General features: G+C 31.2%; 1 protein-coding gene across 3 annotated transcripts; it reads right to left on the minus strand.

The window, feature by feature from the left end:
- Nucleotides 1–588: 588 nt before the first annotated feature.
- LOC110998188 (fatty-acid amide hydrolase 2-B) lies at nt 589–13554 on the minus strand. 3 transcript variants are annotated; one of them, XM_022266689.2, is made up of 9 exons: nt 13430–13554; nt 6200–6382; nt 5191–5410; nt 4402–4619; nt 3810–3939; nt 3479–3618; nt 3034–3174; nt 2083–2352; nt 589–1538 (listed from the first exon to the last, which is right to left on the minus strand). In XM_022266689.2, exons 2-9 carry the CDS (start codon nt 6374–6376, stop codon nt 1236–1238), a joined length of 1599 nt encoding a protein of 532 aa, XP_022122381.2. In that variant the 5' UTR covers nt 6377–6382; nt 13430–13554; the 3' UTR covers nt 589–1235. The 3 variants fall into 3 exon arrangements, with proteins under 3 accessions (XP_022122381.2, XP_022122382.2, XP_022122380.2); XM_022266690.2 differs by lacking the exon at nt 13430–13554 and adding an exon at nt 8370–8462; XM_022266688.2 differs by lacking the exon at nt 13430–13554 and adding an exon at nt 7823–8127.
- Between the last annotated feature and the right edge of the window lie 1047 nt (nt 13555–14601).

Here is a 14601-nt window from a genome sequence, read left to right on the forward strand (position 1 = left end):
TCTAGTAAAAGCTAACTGTGCAGAAGCGCAATAATTCGTGTGACGGGAAATGAATATAATATGTATTGTTAAAATGTTTTATATCTTGTTAGATTTCAAATTCTCACTAGAATACTTCTAGAAAATTTCTAGATCTTAATCATATTTTAGAAAAAAAATATTCATGCGGCTAACATGTTATAGGTTAGTAACTTTTGTGATAGGTAATAATTAGTTGATTATTATAACGTCTGTCGATTACCTCTGTGGTTTAGTGGTTCTCATAACGCTCATGACAAATAATCAGAAGGTATTGGATTTGATCACCCATTGTAATAGATCACTCAAGAAACATTATGTGCAACGCATTATGTGTTAGCCTTATAGCTCTCCATAGGGTGTTACAGGACTTCAACATAATCTATGTACGTAGCTGTTACTCTCTAAACCAGTGTTTTCCCATCTTTATTGTAACATGCCCCACCTTGGCCTTTCTTGTATTATGTCCCCAATGTAACATACATAATGTTTAAAAGTAAAAGATGGAATTTTTCACTTAAGAAATTTAAATGATAGATTTTAGGAAATTGTAAACAAAACACAGTACTTAAATTTCTAAACATATAATGAAAAACTAAAACTTGAATTCCAAATAATTTTAATATAGATTTTGCTATATTCATTACTTATTTTAATTTAGTGAGATCCTTGTGCCTGAAGTTTCCTGCCCAAGGTTTTAGGTATATCTAAAGTTAGATAAAAAATCTCAGATTTTTTACTAAGACATTAAAAAAACTTAAATCTATAAATTATACTGATTCATAATTTTAATTTGTGATATATTTTTTGGTATTTCTTAGGGTTTTACATTATAATACACCTACATTATGTCTAACTAATCACAGTGATAATTAAGAAGTCAATCTTTTCAAGTTTCCTACAAGTAAGGTTGATTGAGTCAGATCCACTAACATCACAATAATATTTTTTCTAACATTATTGTTAATTTTGAATTTATTAACGCAAGACTTTAAATATCACAATGCTCTTTTGCACAATAAAAGAAAAATCAATGTTAAGTACTGTCAAATTCTTTTCTTTTTATAAGTGTTTATGGCCTGGTAACTGTCAAATTGTACTGGCATGACATAAATTATATACCTATTATAATAAACGTAGATCGTGAAAGAGACGCCTAACGCCTAGAAAACTATATAGGACCTTCGTATAATTTTCTACTCAATTTTAGACTTAATTCATGCAGTCTTAACACTTTCGAAAACTTCTTTATTCGGCGGGACCCAGCCACCAAAGGCCTTCTCAAATTCTTTAGCCACTGCAATAGTGAGGTGGTCATTACACCTATTTGAAACTATCTGCATTCCCACTGGTAACCCATTATCGGTTAAACCTAGTGGGCAATTGGTAGATGGCAACCCCAGCGCGTTAAATATCGTCAAATATCCACAGTCCAAGAATTTATAGAATATTCTGTAGTGTAGATGCGCTGGATTCGGGAACGTCGGGAAAAAGAGCACAGCGTCGTCTGACAGCGCTTTCTGTGGAAAATATGTACATAATTTATTAATGACTTATTAAAGTAAATATGAATTATTTTCTTACATAGACTTTTTTAAATATCGTAATATATGAATGTTTCTGCTTATGTCCCTAATAAATAAAGCATTTTGTCCAAAATTTACACCTGAAATACTTATTGAATGTCTATTATAATTATGTTATAATAGACCTTTAATAACATTAATATTATCAAAAAAAAATATAAATAAAACGTATAATGAAACACCCATCTGAATATTAACTAGGTATTTCACTTTTATCGTGGAGCAGTACTTTTGATGGATTTTATTATTAATCTATTTGTCATAGAAAACTCGGTAGGCGACGTTTTTTGTACCTGTCGTTGAATCGATAACGATGTATTGAGTTTTGAAATCTTATAGACGCTTACGTGCTTTTTCCCGCGAAAAGTTATTAATAATTAAACGTGTGAAGGATTTATTAATAAATAATACTTTTTAAATTACCGTAGGCAAAGGAAAACCGTATGTAATGTATGTAACGAGACAAAAATACACTTACTGCTATATCCCTTTTAATTTGTTCGAATATTGACAGTAACTTTGTATAGTACCTATCTGGTAGACTGTCAAAGAATTTCTGAACCGGCCCATATGCGACACATGTTAAGTTATGGTCAGACATTCCTAAGAACTTTTTCAATACTTCAGGCCACATTGATATCAACTGCTCCCTCTCTTTTGGGTCAGTGTAAATATTTCTAACGTGTTTGATTTTAAACAAAACTCTGACACTTATCTCCCACATGTGATGTATATTTTCGATTTGGAGCTGAAAAATATATTAATAAAAGTCAAACAATACATTGTTACAAACGCAAAAGGCTGAGCGCGTTGATGTCTTAAAAATATATAATTTTAACAACTTAGGCACAGAGCTGTAATCTAGATATCTTGTCTATTTGTAAAACAAATTACGAAATTTTAGAGTTGTAACGCTACTGACTTTGATTTAGCTACAACAGTGTAATAAGATTCATTCAATTCACAGCTTTGTTTTTTATATTATTTATTATTTTTATATTAACTGTATGTAATATACTAGGGTTATAGAACACGGGGGGTGTTCTATAACCCTAGTATATTTTTTTTAAGTTTAGGGTTCCATTTTTTACCAACATATGAAATATTTTGCTATCTCATAGAGATTGTTCACTTTTACGGGTTAAAAACCTAAGTGTAAACTATATTTATAATTTATATTTTTCCACTAAAAACAAAGTGTTCATAAGAAACTTCCTCAGAGTTCAAGGAATAAATAAGAAAAATACTCGAATTGGTCAAGTCATAGAGTAGTAGAATATTTTGCAATTATTTATATCCTCCACTCTTTATATTTTTAATAAACATTTGTTTGAAACCTTGACAGTGTATATTTAATGACAAACGCAATCAATAACATAGTCCTTAACAAGCAATTAAAATTGAATCATTAAAGCCGCAGTAATTTTACCTTTTGAACGTCTAAATTGTAAGTACTGTTAATATAGGCTTTTGCTTTATCCATAGCCTTTCGTACATCTGGTCCTATTTTATTTAGTACATTGCCACCATCGCCTTCCATATAATAGTATTTCAATCGTGTCAGGTCTACCTGTTAAAACAAAATTTTATTAATTTTTACATATAAAATAAAGGTATAATTACGTGAAATTGTATTTTTATTTACCTATTATTTTGAAGCTATCAGACTACTGTCTGTTAGTCTTACATATGTGTAAGACTAGGTTACACCAATATATTTTCGAAATATAATAATAAGTAATCCTTGTCAGGCTGTAAGTACTATCTGACAATGGTTAAAACAAGTTAACTTTTTTTTAATGGTACATGGGCAAAAATAAGATTATCTATGTCTTAAAACGTGTATATGGCAAAATATACTTAAATAAACTTACCGGTTTTTCTAAAGGTACTTCAGGGCCGGTCGGTTGCCTCAATACTTTGAGTAATAACGTCAAATCCTCAGCATATCTGGTTATAGGGCCGAGTGTAAAGTATTCTTCAAAATCAGGATCCAGGCAATCTGGTACATGACCTACAAAGCAATGAAACTATGAATTCCTGAGTAATTTAAGTAAAAAAATATATAATTGTGTCCCTTATTAGTATGCACTTATTGAACTAGAAATTCTTATTTTATTGTTTTTGAGAAGTGTAATATAAAATAACTCTAATTTTCTGAAAATTATAGAACATGCTCAATGTAAACGTTGTTTAAACGCTTACCTTCAGTAGATAAAAGCCTGGGGGTAGGTTTATGTCCAAAAATTCCATTGAACATAGGAGGAAGACGTAAAGAACCAGCAATATCCGAACCCACACCGATCACCGACGCAGCAGCTGCTATAAGCACCGACTGAAAAGAAAACCCAAACTTTTGCAATACTTCAGTCTTAAATAAAAGTATAATAAGTGCTTCAAAGCGTCGTAAATTCGTAAAGTATTTTTATATTTGTTACAAGGAGGCTAGATGCGGCTTTGATGCTTACAAAAACATAAACAAACCATTCATTCATTTTTTTGCTATATTGAGCATCTTTTAAATTAGATTATATATATTCGTACATACTAAATAAGCTTCTTGGATGTTGACTTAAATGAAATAAAAATGTAAAAAAATGTCAAGTTTTTTCTATCCAAGCAGTAGAAAGCTGTAGAGATAGGTATTAGAGATTGGGCAGTAGGTATTAACTTCTACATCCCTCCTGCCTAATACATCAAATTTTAATCAAATAAAATGGATCAAAAGAGGATTATGATTCCTACAAGTTCTCCATACGATAGGTACTTTCTCGGTTGTAAAACAATAAAAATATACCTCGCCGCCTGAAGAGCCGCCCGCGGTTCGCTTCTGGTCATAAGGGTTCATTGTAAGTCCTGTGACGTTGTTATAAGTCTCCCAATTCATGCACAATTGAGGAGCATTAGTCACAGCTATAGGTATGGCCCCGGCTGCTCTCGCTAGGCGTACAATCTCAGCGTCCTTTGTGGCCGGCTTACGGTAAGAGTGGACTGTACCGGCGTCATTGCTCATACCTAAAAATCCGTACACATGTACTTAATAAGACAGAAATATGAGAGATGTTAACAACATTGTGGAATTATATAGTAAAATATGGAAGAAAAGTCGTTATAGGCTTGTGATAAGGCAAGACATGCTTATGTGTGATTCAAAATATAATTGGACGTATGTTTTGGGTAATATTCCCATTGAGATTGAGACTGCAGAAGTTGAAAATGCTTCCGTATACGAACATGCTAGTTGGACTAATAAACATCAATTAAACAAAAAATAGGGCAAAATTTAATTTACATAAGCCTAGAAATCTACATACTAAGACCGGTATTCAATAGTGGAACAACTTTCTCTGCTACCTTTAAAATAAATAATACCATTGACTGAATATTTATACGAAATTTAATAAAATTACAAGATTTAACTTTTCTTTTAGATGAAGAGAAGAGTACAAAAAAATAATAAGTAACGATATTATATTATGTTTTGTTTTCGACCGCTGAACGAATTTTAACAAAACGTTATAGTCAAATAGACCATTTATACCAATTACTACATACAAGCGTGGAACAAAAGTTTTCAAATCCTTACCTTCCACAGCAATACTTTCTTTCACTGTCATAGGAACGCCTAGTAATGGGAACTCCTTTTCAAGAACTTCTGTAGAACGATCGTTAGAACTGATCATCTTATCTATGGACTTTGCTTCTCTTATGGCTATATCATATCGAGGTTCCACAATAGCATTTAGGTACGGATTAACTTCTTTACACCTTTCTATGTAGGCTCGTACTACGTCTTCTGAAGTTATCTATAATGTAAACGTTATTTTAATTAAAGCTTATAGATATATATAGAAATGTGGATGAAACTTATCGTTATAGGTAAATATTATGTGATTACAATTTTACGTATAGCGTGCGCACGTGTTGGTACTTCGTAATAGAGTTACTTCCGCCCGTATAACTTTATAATTTACGATTTCTCTTGCATTGTATTTCGTTTATTCAATTGCATTTGGTGTTTTATAAATTAGTTTTGGTATTTTGTCTCAGGAGCTTGCTTGTTACGTGTTATATACTCTCTTACGAAATTATCAATCACTAAATCTAATCTAATTGTTTACGAATATTATTATAAATATTGGTAAATAGTAAGATTATTTAATCTGTTAAATACTTTAAAACTCTTTATGGTTGGTTGTAATAAGAAATTTAAATTACGCATAATTTCACACTTCATCTGTTTTTATGATTATTTTTATATACATGCCTGCTTTCTCAGGGAATTCAACCGTACAACAAAGTGCATAATCGGGAGACTTGGGTTGAGAGTTGCTCTCTTAAAGTATCTTATTGGATTTTGACACAAGGGAGTCATAGTTTTAGCGGAATCTTACGCTTAATAATAATAATAATACAATGGCAACCCTAAATGAGTCTTGGCCTTCGATATATGCGTTTTATTTAATATTAATAGGTGATTAACCTTCTGTGTCTGAGACACGTCATTGATTTCTGGGTTTTAGAAGTGCCGTTGGACTAAATACTAAAAAAATCAATTTTATTGCTTAACGATTAATTACCACAAAAATAATTACCTGTTTGTTTCTTATCATCATCGCCAGAGTTGTAGCAGATTTTAAGAGTATTGGGTTTCTTGGCGGTGGGCATTTTCTGTTTCTTCTTAAATTCAACAAGTACGTCAAAGGGTAGACTATGATCGCCAATAGAGAAACGAGAAACCGCAAAAGCCACTGCATCAATGTGTTCATCATGATTGTCTGAAATAAAGAAAATAATTTAATAGCAATGCAATCCAACAGCTGTGCTAACATAAATTTATTTGGGTAAATAATAATTGGATTCTTGATTATAAGAATGCAATCACCTTGATACCATTTAAATTGTTTGTCTTAATAATATTTATTTATTTCGTAAAACTACAGCTAACATAAATTACATAGATATGATGATTATATCAAATCTATATAATTTATATAGAGATATCTGTCAGGGAATGCTCCGATTATCAGTAAATGTACTGATCGAGTCAATTGATCGATATTTTGTTCCTAATTTGCTCATTATTGAGATTTTGTTTGTCTTCTGTATGTTTTACATTATGCAATACAACATTTACAAAATGTAAAAATTAGTAAAAATTATTCAATACATATACCTAATTCGTCTGTATTGTGTGATGGTGCAAAAGTGAGGGAATGTACGTAAATGTGTATGTCGGATTTGCTCATGATGCAGATGATTTAGCGCTATGGATATTTTTAATACATGGAGTAAATACCTATAATTATATTATAATTAGTATATTACGCGATAGTTTTAACATGTCAATGCTGAAATATTGGTCTGTTTACGTCTCCGTTGCGCGATATAAAACTGATTTTTTGTGCAAAGTTGGTTGGTTGTTGTTGTTTACATTTATTAATATCCTTGAAGGTACACCAGAATATTTATTATTATTCGAAAAAAACAATACACGGTAATGTGTACCACAACATGCATAATATATACGTATACTTTTTAACAAATCTTAACATAGCAGCAAGAAGTCAGAGAGGCAAAATGGTTTATGTAAATCATGATTCAGATATCAAATTAGCTGAGTATGTCTCCCAAAAATCCCAAATATCTTCTCATCATCAGTAAATTATCTACTAAGATATCAAGCTCTATTAATATAATCAAATTTGTTAAAACCTCCCTACCCAAAAAAGTAATTATATAACTATTAAGTGTTTGTAGTAAGTAGGTTTTATATGTTTCCGTAGTGTGATTTAGAAGAATCCTCAAAGAATGAAGTTCTATATGCTATAGATATTAAATGCTGATCTTAGGGTCATTTCATAGGTCATACTAGTACTATTAATTGGTAATTATAATAATCATTGACGCATAAATTATTTACGATCACTGTTTAGAACAAATAAATTAAGGTAATTCTCAAATACAGTTCTTAAAAAATATAAGAGAAATGGTGGTTTAATTTTTTTGTTTTAAGACGTGTTGATTTCCGCAAGATGAGAGCAAGTTTTAAATATAAATTCCGCACATAGGCACAATGTTCCATTAGTGGCCGGGGTTCGAGTTTCTCAGATCGACCATACCCCACAGGCTAACACAGCTATTAAACATTTTTTCGTATTTAAAATAAGATTTTTTTATAAGCTAGGATCATTTCCCATATATATTTATAACATTACCTTCTTAGAAAATATTTGAAAAACAATAGTCACTCCACTTATCAAAACGTAATTAATTTGATTTAATATCTTCGTCAGCCTTTGTTGATAGATAATAGAATTCAATAATATTTCCACCACAATAAATGCATGATACACGCTTGAACTCAATACTATTAAAATAACACGACAAATAATGACTAAAATAGCCTGCAACCACACACCAAAGATTGAATTTTTTATCATTATGAGGTCATAATATATTATCACTTTTTATTTATAATATGAAAGTAACACGAGCGACTTCAGTACGTCTGATAGTTGCACAGCTGTTGAAGATAATGTTATCTTAGTTCTAATATATAACATATTAAATATCTATTACAATATTATTGTTCAAAGTTTTATTAACTTAAGAATATTAAAACTTAAAGATTGTCAACTGAATTTTTTGTATAAGATTTTAAATTTAAACGCAAAATAAGTTATAGCAAGTTTATATTTATGTATTTGTATATAGGAAAACAACACGAGTACATAGCTATATATATATATAAAATTATCTTACCTGCCGTAAAAATATAGTACAATTAAATATTCCCAATAACTTGAAATAAACAAATACATATGCTACACGACGCTATCAAATGTAAGCTATATACAGCAGACACTTTATCTCAATAATGAAGTTGCGAAATTATTTATATCATTCAAACAACGTGCTGATAATTAATATAATTACATAATTAATAAAATTGTTATATAATATTAAATGCGTATCTGTCACGTTTTTATCATTTTCTTATCCCTTTACAGCAACCGTAGGTACATCGTTCAAAGAGAGTACAATGAAAATTAAAATCACATAAATGTCAACTTGCCTATCACAATCATAGAATAGGAGATAAAATGACATATAAACTCAAAACATTGACCAAATTTATCAATTTGGATTGTATGGAATAAAATAGTCGGATCTATAGATTTTTCAAAATTCGATTAAACATCCTTTAAAAGACCTACGACACTTTAAAGTTCTGTTCTGTTATCAAGACATTGATCTAGTATGAAGTTAAAATAAAAGTGGGGTGATTTAAAAAAAATGGAATCTTGCTTTTGGCCTTAAGGGCCTTTACAGCTTAGCTCGGGCTGTTTTGGGGAGCATAGCTCGGCCTGAAATTCCGTTTTTTTCCCAGCTAGCGCAAGGGCGTCTCCTGCGAGACTCGTTTGGCCGTTGCTTGGGACGTCGCGAGGTGCTTGGACGGTCTCGGCACAAAAGTGTGCCGGTACATAATTTTATTATTCTTAAAACGTGACGTGTCATCTGGTCGCTTTTTCGATGTGTCCCTTCATCGTGTAATCGAGCATCGAGCAAGTGTAAATTATTAAGAACCGTAATTTAAATTGACAAACCCAGGGTTAAGAGACAAACGCTCAAATACAGTACTGATCGAAGCATTTACGCTTCGTTATTAAAGAACATATGTACACATAGGTCTAACTACAGCCCACGGTGTGGAAATTGCACAAATTACAACAGCCTTTAGCGTCATTCGTCCAGTATTGCACCACGCGCTGTGCAAACATTTTACGGTGGTTCTTACGCATTTCATAGAATATTTGTTTTAGTCTATTTACAAGATTTGTTACATACAACTTCCGTGGTATTAAACATTTGCTATGGCTGTTATTTCTACATGCTAATAGTGCCGTGTAAATGCACGAATTCGTAACTTAACTGTCCGAACAATTGTAGCAACAAAGTATTGATTTTGGTAGGTAATAAGCGATACTGTGATACATAAAATTATATCATTTTCGTGAACTTTCAATATCTCTGAGCAATGCAAATTTTCTTATGTTTTCAATATAATTTTATATAATTAATATGCAATTCACATAAAACTAATATTGTTTAACGGATCAAGGTATGCAAGTTTAATTAGTGGTAATGTTTAGTTTACGACATAAATACGTACGTAAAATCTAGTCTTTCTGCATTCCTATCACAAAACGACGCTTTAATGTTATAGTAGTATGTCTTCAGAGCAATGTCTGGAAGTAAATGTTCGACTAACTAGAAAGCTAGATCTGGTTTTCGTTGACATTGGAGTGTCACAGTAAACCTTTCATTCATATTTCAAAATAAGTTAAATGTTAGCTTAGAGTTCGCAAAGTTAAAATAGTAGGGAAGTTGTCTTTGAATTATATTATTAGGTCAATACGGTCTTATAAACCAACAGATAAATAGATAATATTAATACGTATAAGAATTGTCGAAATATTAATATTTCAAAATAATTCCAAACACTTACAAATTTTTTGTTCGCTACTTTTTAGTCGTCTAGTCTAAAATTTAATTTTAGACTAAACAAAGTCTAAAATTAAATTTGCATAATGGCACATTTTTAGCATTAACTCTACATAACAGTATTCAGTCAGTTTTGTCTGATTTAGTAACCTTTAAAGAATATCTAAATAAAATTATCCATATAATTTATAGTATTTTCTCATAGTACGACCACTACTTTAAAATACGAAAAAGTAAATGTCCTGATTCGGTGGACTGTATTACTTAACAGGCGCCTTTTGCCCGGTTGCCTCTTATTGCACAAAAAGGCTTTAAAAGAAATCTAGTTTTGAACAAAACTTCAAATGAGTGTTTATTGGTGTTCAAGTAAAAACTACCGGAAATAAAACAAGTCTTTATGATACGACAATGGTAATGTTTCGTGTTGAGCAACATTGTTAAAACCACGACATGACTTACGCAAAAATAGGTTTATTACAGAATACTGTCAAACCCGTAATAATATTTTAGTTATTCTACTTATGTGCTTAACGACCAATGCAGTTATTTCTTCAAATAATAAATTTATAGTTTAGTTTATAAGTTTCAAGCTCAGTACGAAATACGAGTAATTCCTAATATTTTCGGTTCAATCTTAATAATTATAGTACTCTTATCAATATATAATGTAATATGTAATAAGATAAATATATATCAAGGACCAAATATAATACTCATTTAACTTGTTTAGTTTCTTTAAGTTTATTTTTTTTACTAGTGTTTTTTTTTGTTTTGTTTAATGTTGGATCTCTTCGTGTATGTCATGTTTGCCTATATGTGTTTGTTACATTTAAAATTGTATTTAGTGATTTTCTTTTTTTAAGCGATGTAACAGTGTGCCAAGCGTTGGCAAGCTTTTTTATCAATAAAAAAAATACCTCAAAGTACAGTTTGCACTTATTCGTACATGTTTCACGTACCTATATTAAATTATCGTCTTTCACCACGATTTCTATAGTTCGAATCAATGATGATATTTTTATAACCCAGATACGGTGGTTATAAGAGAGATTTATCAACAAAATCGGCGAAGCGTGTTATTTCGTATAAGGTATAAGTTTCTTTTTATCGAACCCCTTCAAAGTTTAAACAAGATATATCTAAATGGAGGTAATTTCGGATTTCTTACTGCTACGTGCGTGAACTATGTAATTTTGCGCTTCGACGTATAAAAAAACTGGGTTCGCTTTTGGCTTCAGATTTCTATATCCATTACTTTCTTTACCAATTCTTAAAAAGCCATGTGCCATGGCCGTGTCCATGGGCCGCGGTATTAACATCAGATGAGCCTCCTGCCCGTTTGGCCCCTGTTCTATGAGAAAAAATCTGCTTTATGATAGTTTTTTTTGTCAAATAGGCAAGTTTCCCCGCGTTGTTTTCATTCACCATACGAGCAAGTGTCAAATACGCACATAGAAGGTATATCCATTAGAGCATAGCCAGAATTCGAACCTGCTACTTAAGGATTAGAGACACACGATGACTACTAGCTTACTAGGTCAACTCTGTATATAAAGTTGTATTTTATTTTAATGAAAACAATTAAAGATTACCTGTTTTTTTGTTAAGGTCAAAATCTATTATGACTTTCAAATAAATACTTTATTTATTATCGAAACGGCTTAATGTTTTAAATGAGTAAACAACTCAGGTATTAAGGTTTTATCTACATATGTATGTTACTTTGTTCAGGGCCTGTTTCACGATGTATGGATAAAGTACCAAATAGCTATGCAACACATGAATTATTCGAAAGATAAACGTTTAAAATAAGATACTTGGCATTTCATGACGAATAGCACTATCTGACAGTCGTGAAACGCAAAAATACTGTGTATCCTACCAATAAGTAATAAATAACTTATTTGGAAATTACCCGGACATTGTGCAACAGGCCCTAAGACTTATAAACAAATGTTATTTTATTTGGTGCATTCAAGGACTCAAGGACATTTGGGCTGGAACATTTGATATTTTCCACAGCTGATAAAGACTAAACATTGTTTTCAGGTTATCATAATTACGTGTCACGAGAACTCAAATGCTTGCAGTTATAATATGTAAACTGTGGCGAATTTCTTGCCAGCATGTGTGTGTTATACGGTCTTCTTTTGGGAGCTGGCAGTTAATGTAAATTTAGTGTCATTAACTTTTTTGCGTATTTACAAAAGTTACCTAATATATTTTGACTTTGTACTACGATTATATAAGTAGTAAATCAAATTAGATAAGTTGTTATTATTAATTGTAGTCAAAGTAAGGAAGGTTTTATAGAAGTTAACAGTTTATTAGAATTTAATTGTCGATTGAGGTATATCCAGAGACCGCATTATACTTGACACGGTAACTGTTGTACTTTCTATTTTACAATTATTGTGCTAGTCAGGTTTACAAACTGCGACGCTTTCTTCGATAATTTATTGTGAAATTGAAATGAGAAAATTTCTATAAACTCGAAACTCTTCGAACTATAAAACCTAACCAGTGGCGCTACAATCTCTAAGCCGAGGCCCCAGATGTCTTTATCTGATTCTTGAACATATGCTTTTATTTATAGGCAATTCCCTTCTAACTAACGTGGCATAATCTTAGTAGTATGGTTTATTATATACATATAATAGGTAAATATATAATCTAAATACTTTATTACTAACACTCTTGGTTAAGTTTCTTTAGTTGACCCTGATTTCTAGCAGCATTATTATTAATTATTTACACGCTGTATTTTACATCTAGCGTCCACGCATGTATAAGATGCAATAAAAGCACCAGATCTGGGCTTATTATGTTTATTATTTACGTACTTCATTCATCATAAGGCATAATTCGATACTTAATTAAGATCACAATAACAAAAAACAGGAAAAAAATAGAGGTCGTATGGACGGTGTTACTACTAAAAGCAGTTTCTCCCAAACCAGTAGAGAATGCATATTTTTTAATCTGTTACGTTATATCTAAACCGAAATGTAAATTGTTGTCAGATTTTGAAATAAGGCAAATAATAACCCCATTATTAAAGTGTATTTTTTTCTTGAAACAATAGCACCGCGACATATTAAGGGCAAATGTTTAATCATTACATATTCATTGGAATTTATAAAAAAGAAATCTAATGAATTAGACTAAAACTAACTAATTTTAAATCTGAAATTCATCTTCTAAAAAAAAACTTCCATTAAATGGTATATGTAGTCATATACCTTTGTCACATTTTTGTCAACTTATATCGATAAATATATAATATATTGCCGAAAATAAGAAATGATTTTACTCACAGTTTTATCGCGTTATAACTGATAGAAAGTATATACGAAAAAAAGACGCGCGCGCGTCCGACATCAGTGCGCGGAGTGACTTAGATTCCGACAAACTAACGACGCTCCGACAGCATCAGAGTTTGTACATAGTGAGGAAAGTACACGCAGCGCCTAGTGCAGCGTGACTCTTAATGTCGTGTGTTCAAAATTGTCTATGCTTTCATAGTAGGCATATACCCTTTAAAGTTGTTTAATGAAACACATGCAGAAAAGTGCCTACAGCCTGTCCCTTGTACAACTGAACGCAATAACAGTATGTGGCAACATTTGCCCACTGAAGTATTTCGAAAGAGCGTACCAATTATTAAAAGACCGGCAACGCACTTTCGGTCCCTCTGGCATTGAGAGGGTCCATAGGCGGTATCACTTAAAACATAGTGAGCTTCTTGCCCGTTTGCTATAAAAAATCACAATGAAATTTTCTGCAGTTTATGATAATGCTTAAAGCCATGGATGCACTAAGATAAGTCAACAGAAACTCAACATTAAACGACATATGTATTCTTGCTAAAGTTGTAACTAATGGTTTATTGTACTGGTTTATTGCTGCCGTAAGCCCTTAGACATAACTGGTTTCGTAGAGTATTAAAAACATGGAGAAATCTTCAAAATATTTGCATTATAAACACTTTCAAAAAACAAAGTTTAACCTATATGTATGTAATATTGAGAAAGTTATAAAGAAAAGGTTTATTTGGCTGTAATAAATGTCCTAAGAGTTTTTTTGAAGATCATTATTTTGATATGTAAGTATATATACAATATAGAGACGTCTCCGGTCGTCTATAGGTGTAGTTAATAGGTATTTAACAACATTTAAAGTCCCAATTAAAATTCCCTTATTTTATTTTGATTTTTCTTTCGAATACCTCATAATTTTTTTGAACCAAGCATATGCAACATATCTTTTGTGTATGTGCAATAAATATAGAATATTAATAGGTACATATTATTTTTCTACACTCGAACTCGAGTTGAAGTAAATTTTACTTTTTCTTTACATTTATCCATACAATAAAAATCTTACTCGAATGTTACATTTATATATTACGTGTTATTACATATTAACGGAACTAATCGCTGAATGATCAAGAATAACTTTTGCAGTTATGTATCGTGAAAGTGTTATT

The sequence above is a fragment of the Pieris rapae genome, chromosome 2 (assembly GCF_905147795.1).
Source record: "Pieris rapae chromosome 2, ilPieRapa1.1, whole genome shotgun sequence".
NCBI lineage: Eukaryota > Metazoa > Arthropoda > Insecta > Lepidoptera > Pieridae > Pieris > Pieris rapae.

Coding starts and splice junctions, on each gene's coding strand:
- LOC110998188 (XM_022266688.2), bottom strand. CDS start 8,047: ATGATAAAAAATTCAATCTTTGGTGTGTGGTTGCAGGCTATTTTAGTC. Junction 5,411..6,199: donor TGATGATAAGAAACAAACAG/GTAATTATTTTT, acceptor TTTACATTATAG/ATAACTTCAGAAGACGTAGT. Junction 3,175..3,478: donor AAGTACCTTTAGAAAAACCG/GTAAGTTTATTT, acceptor TTGTTTTAACAG/GTAGACCTGACACGATTGAA.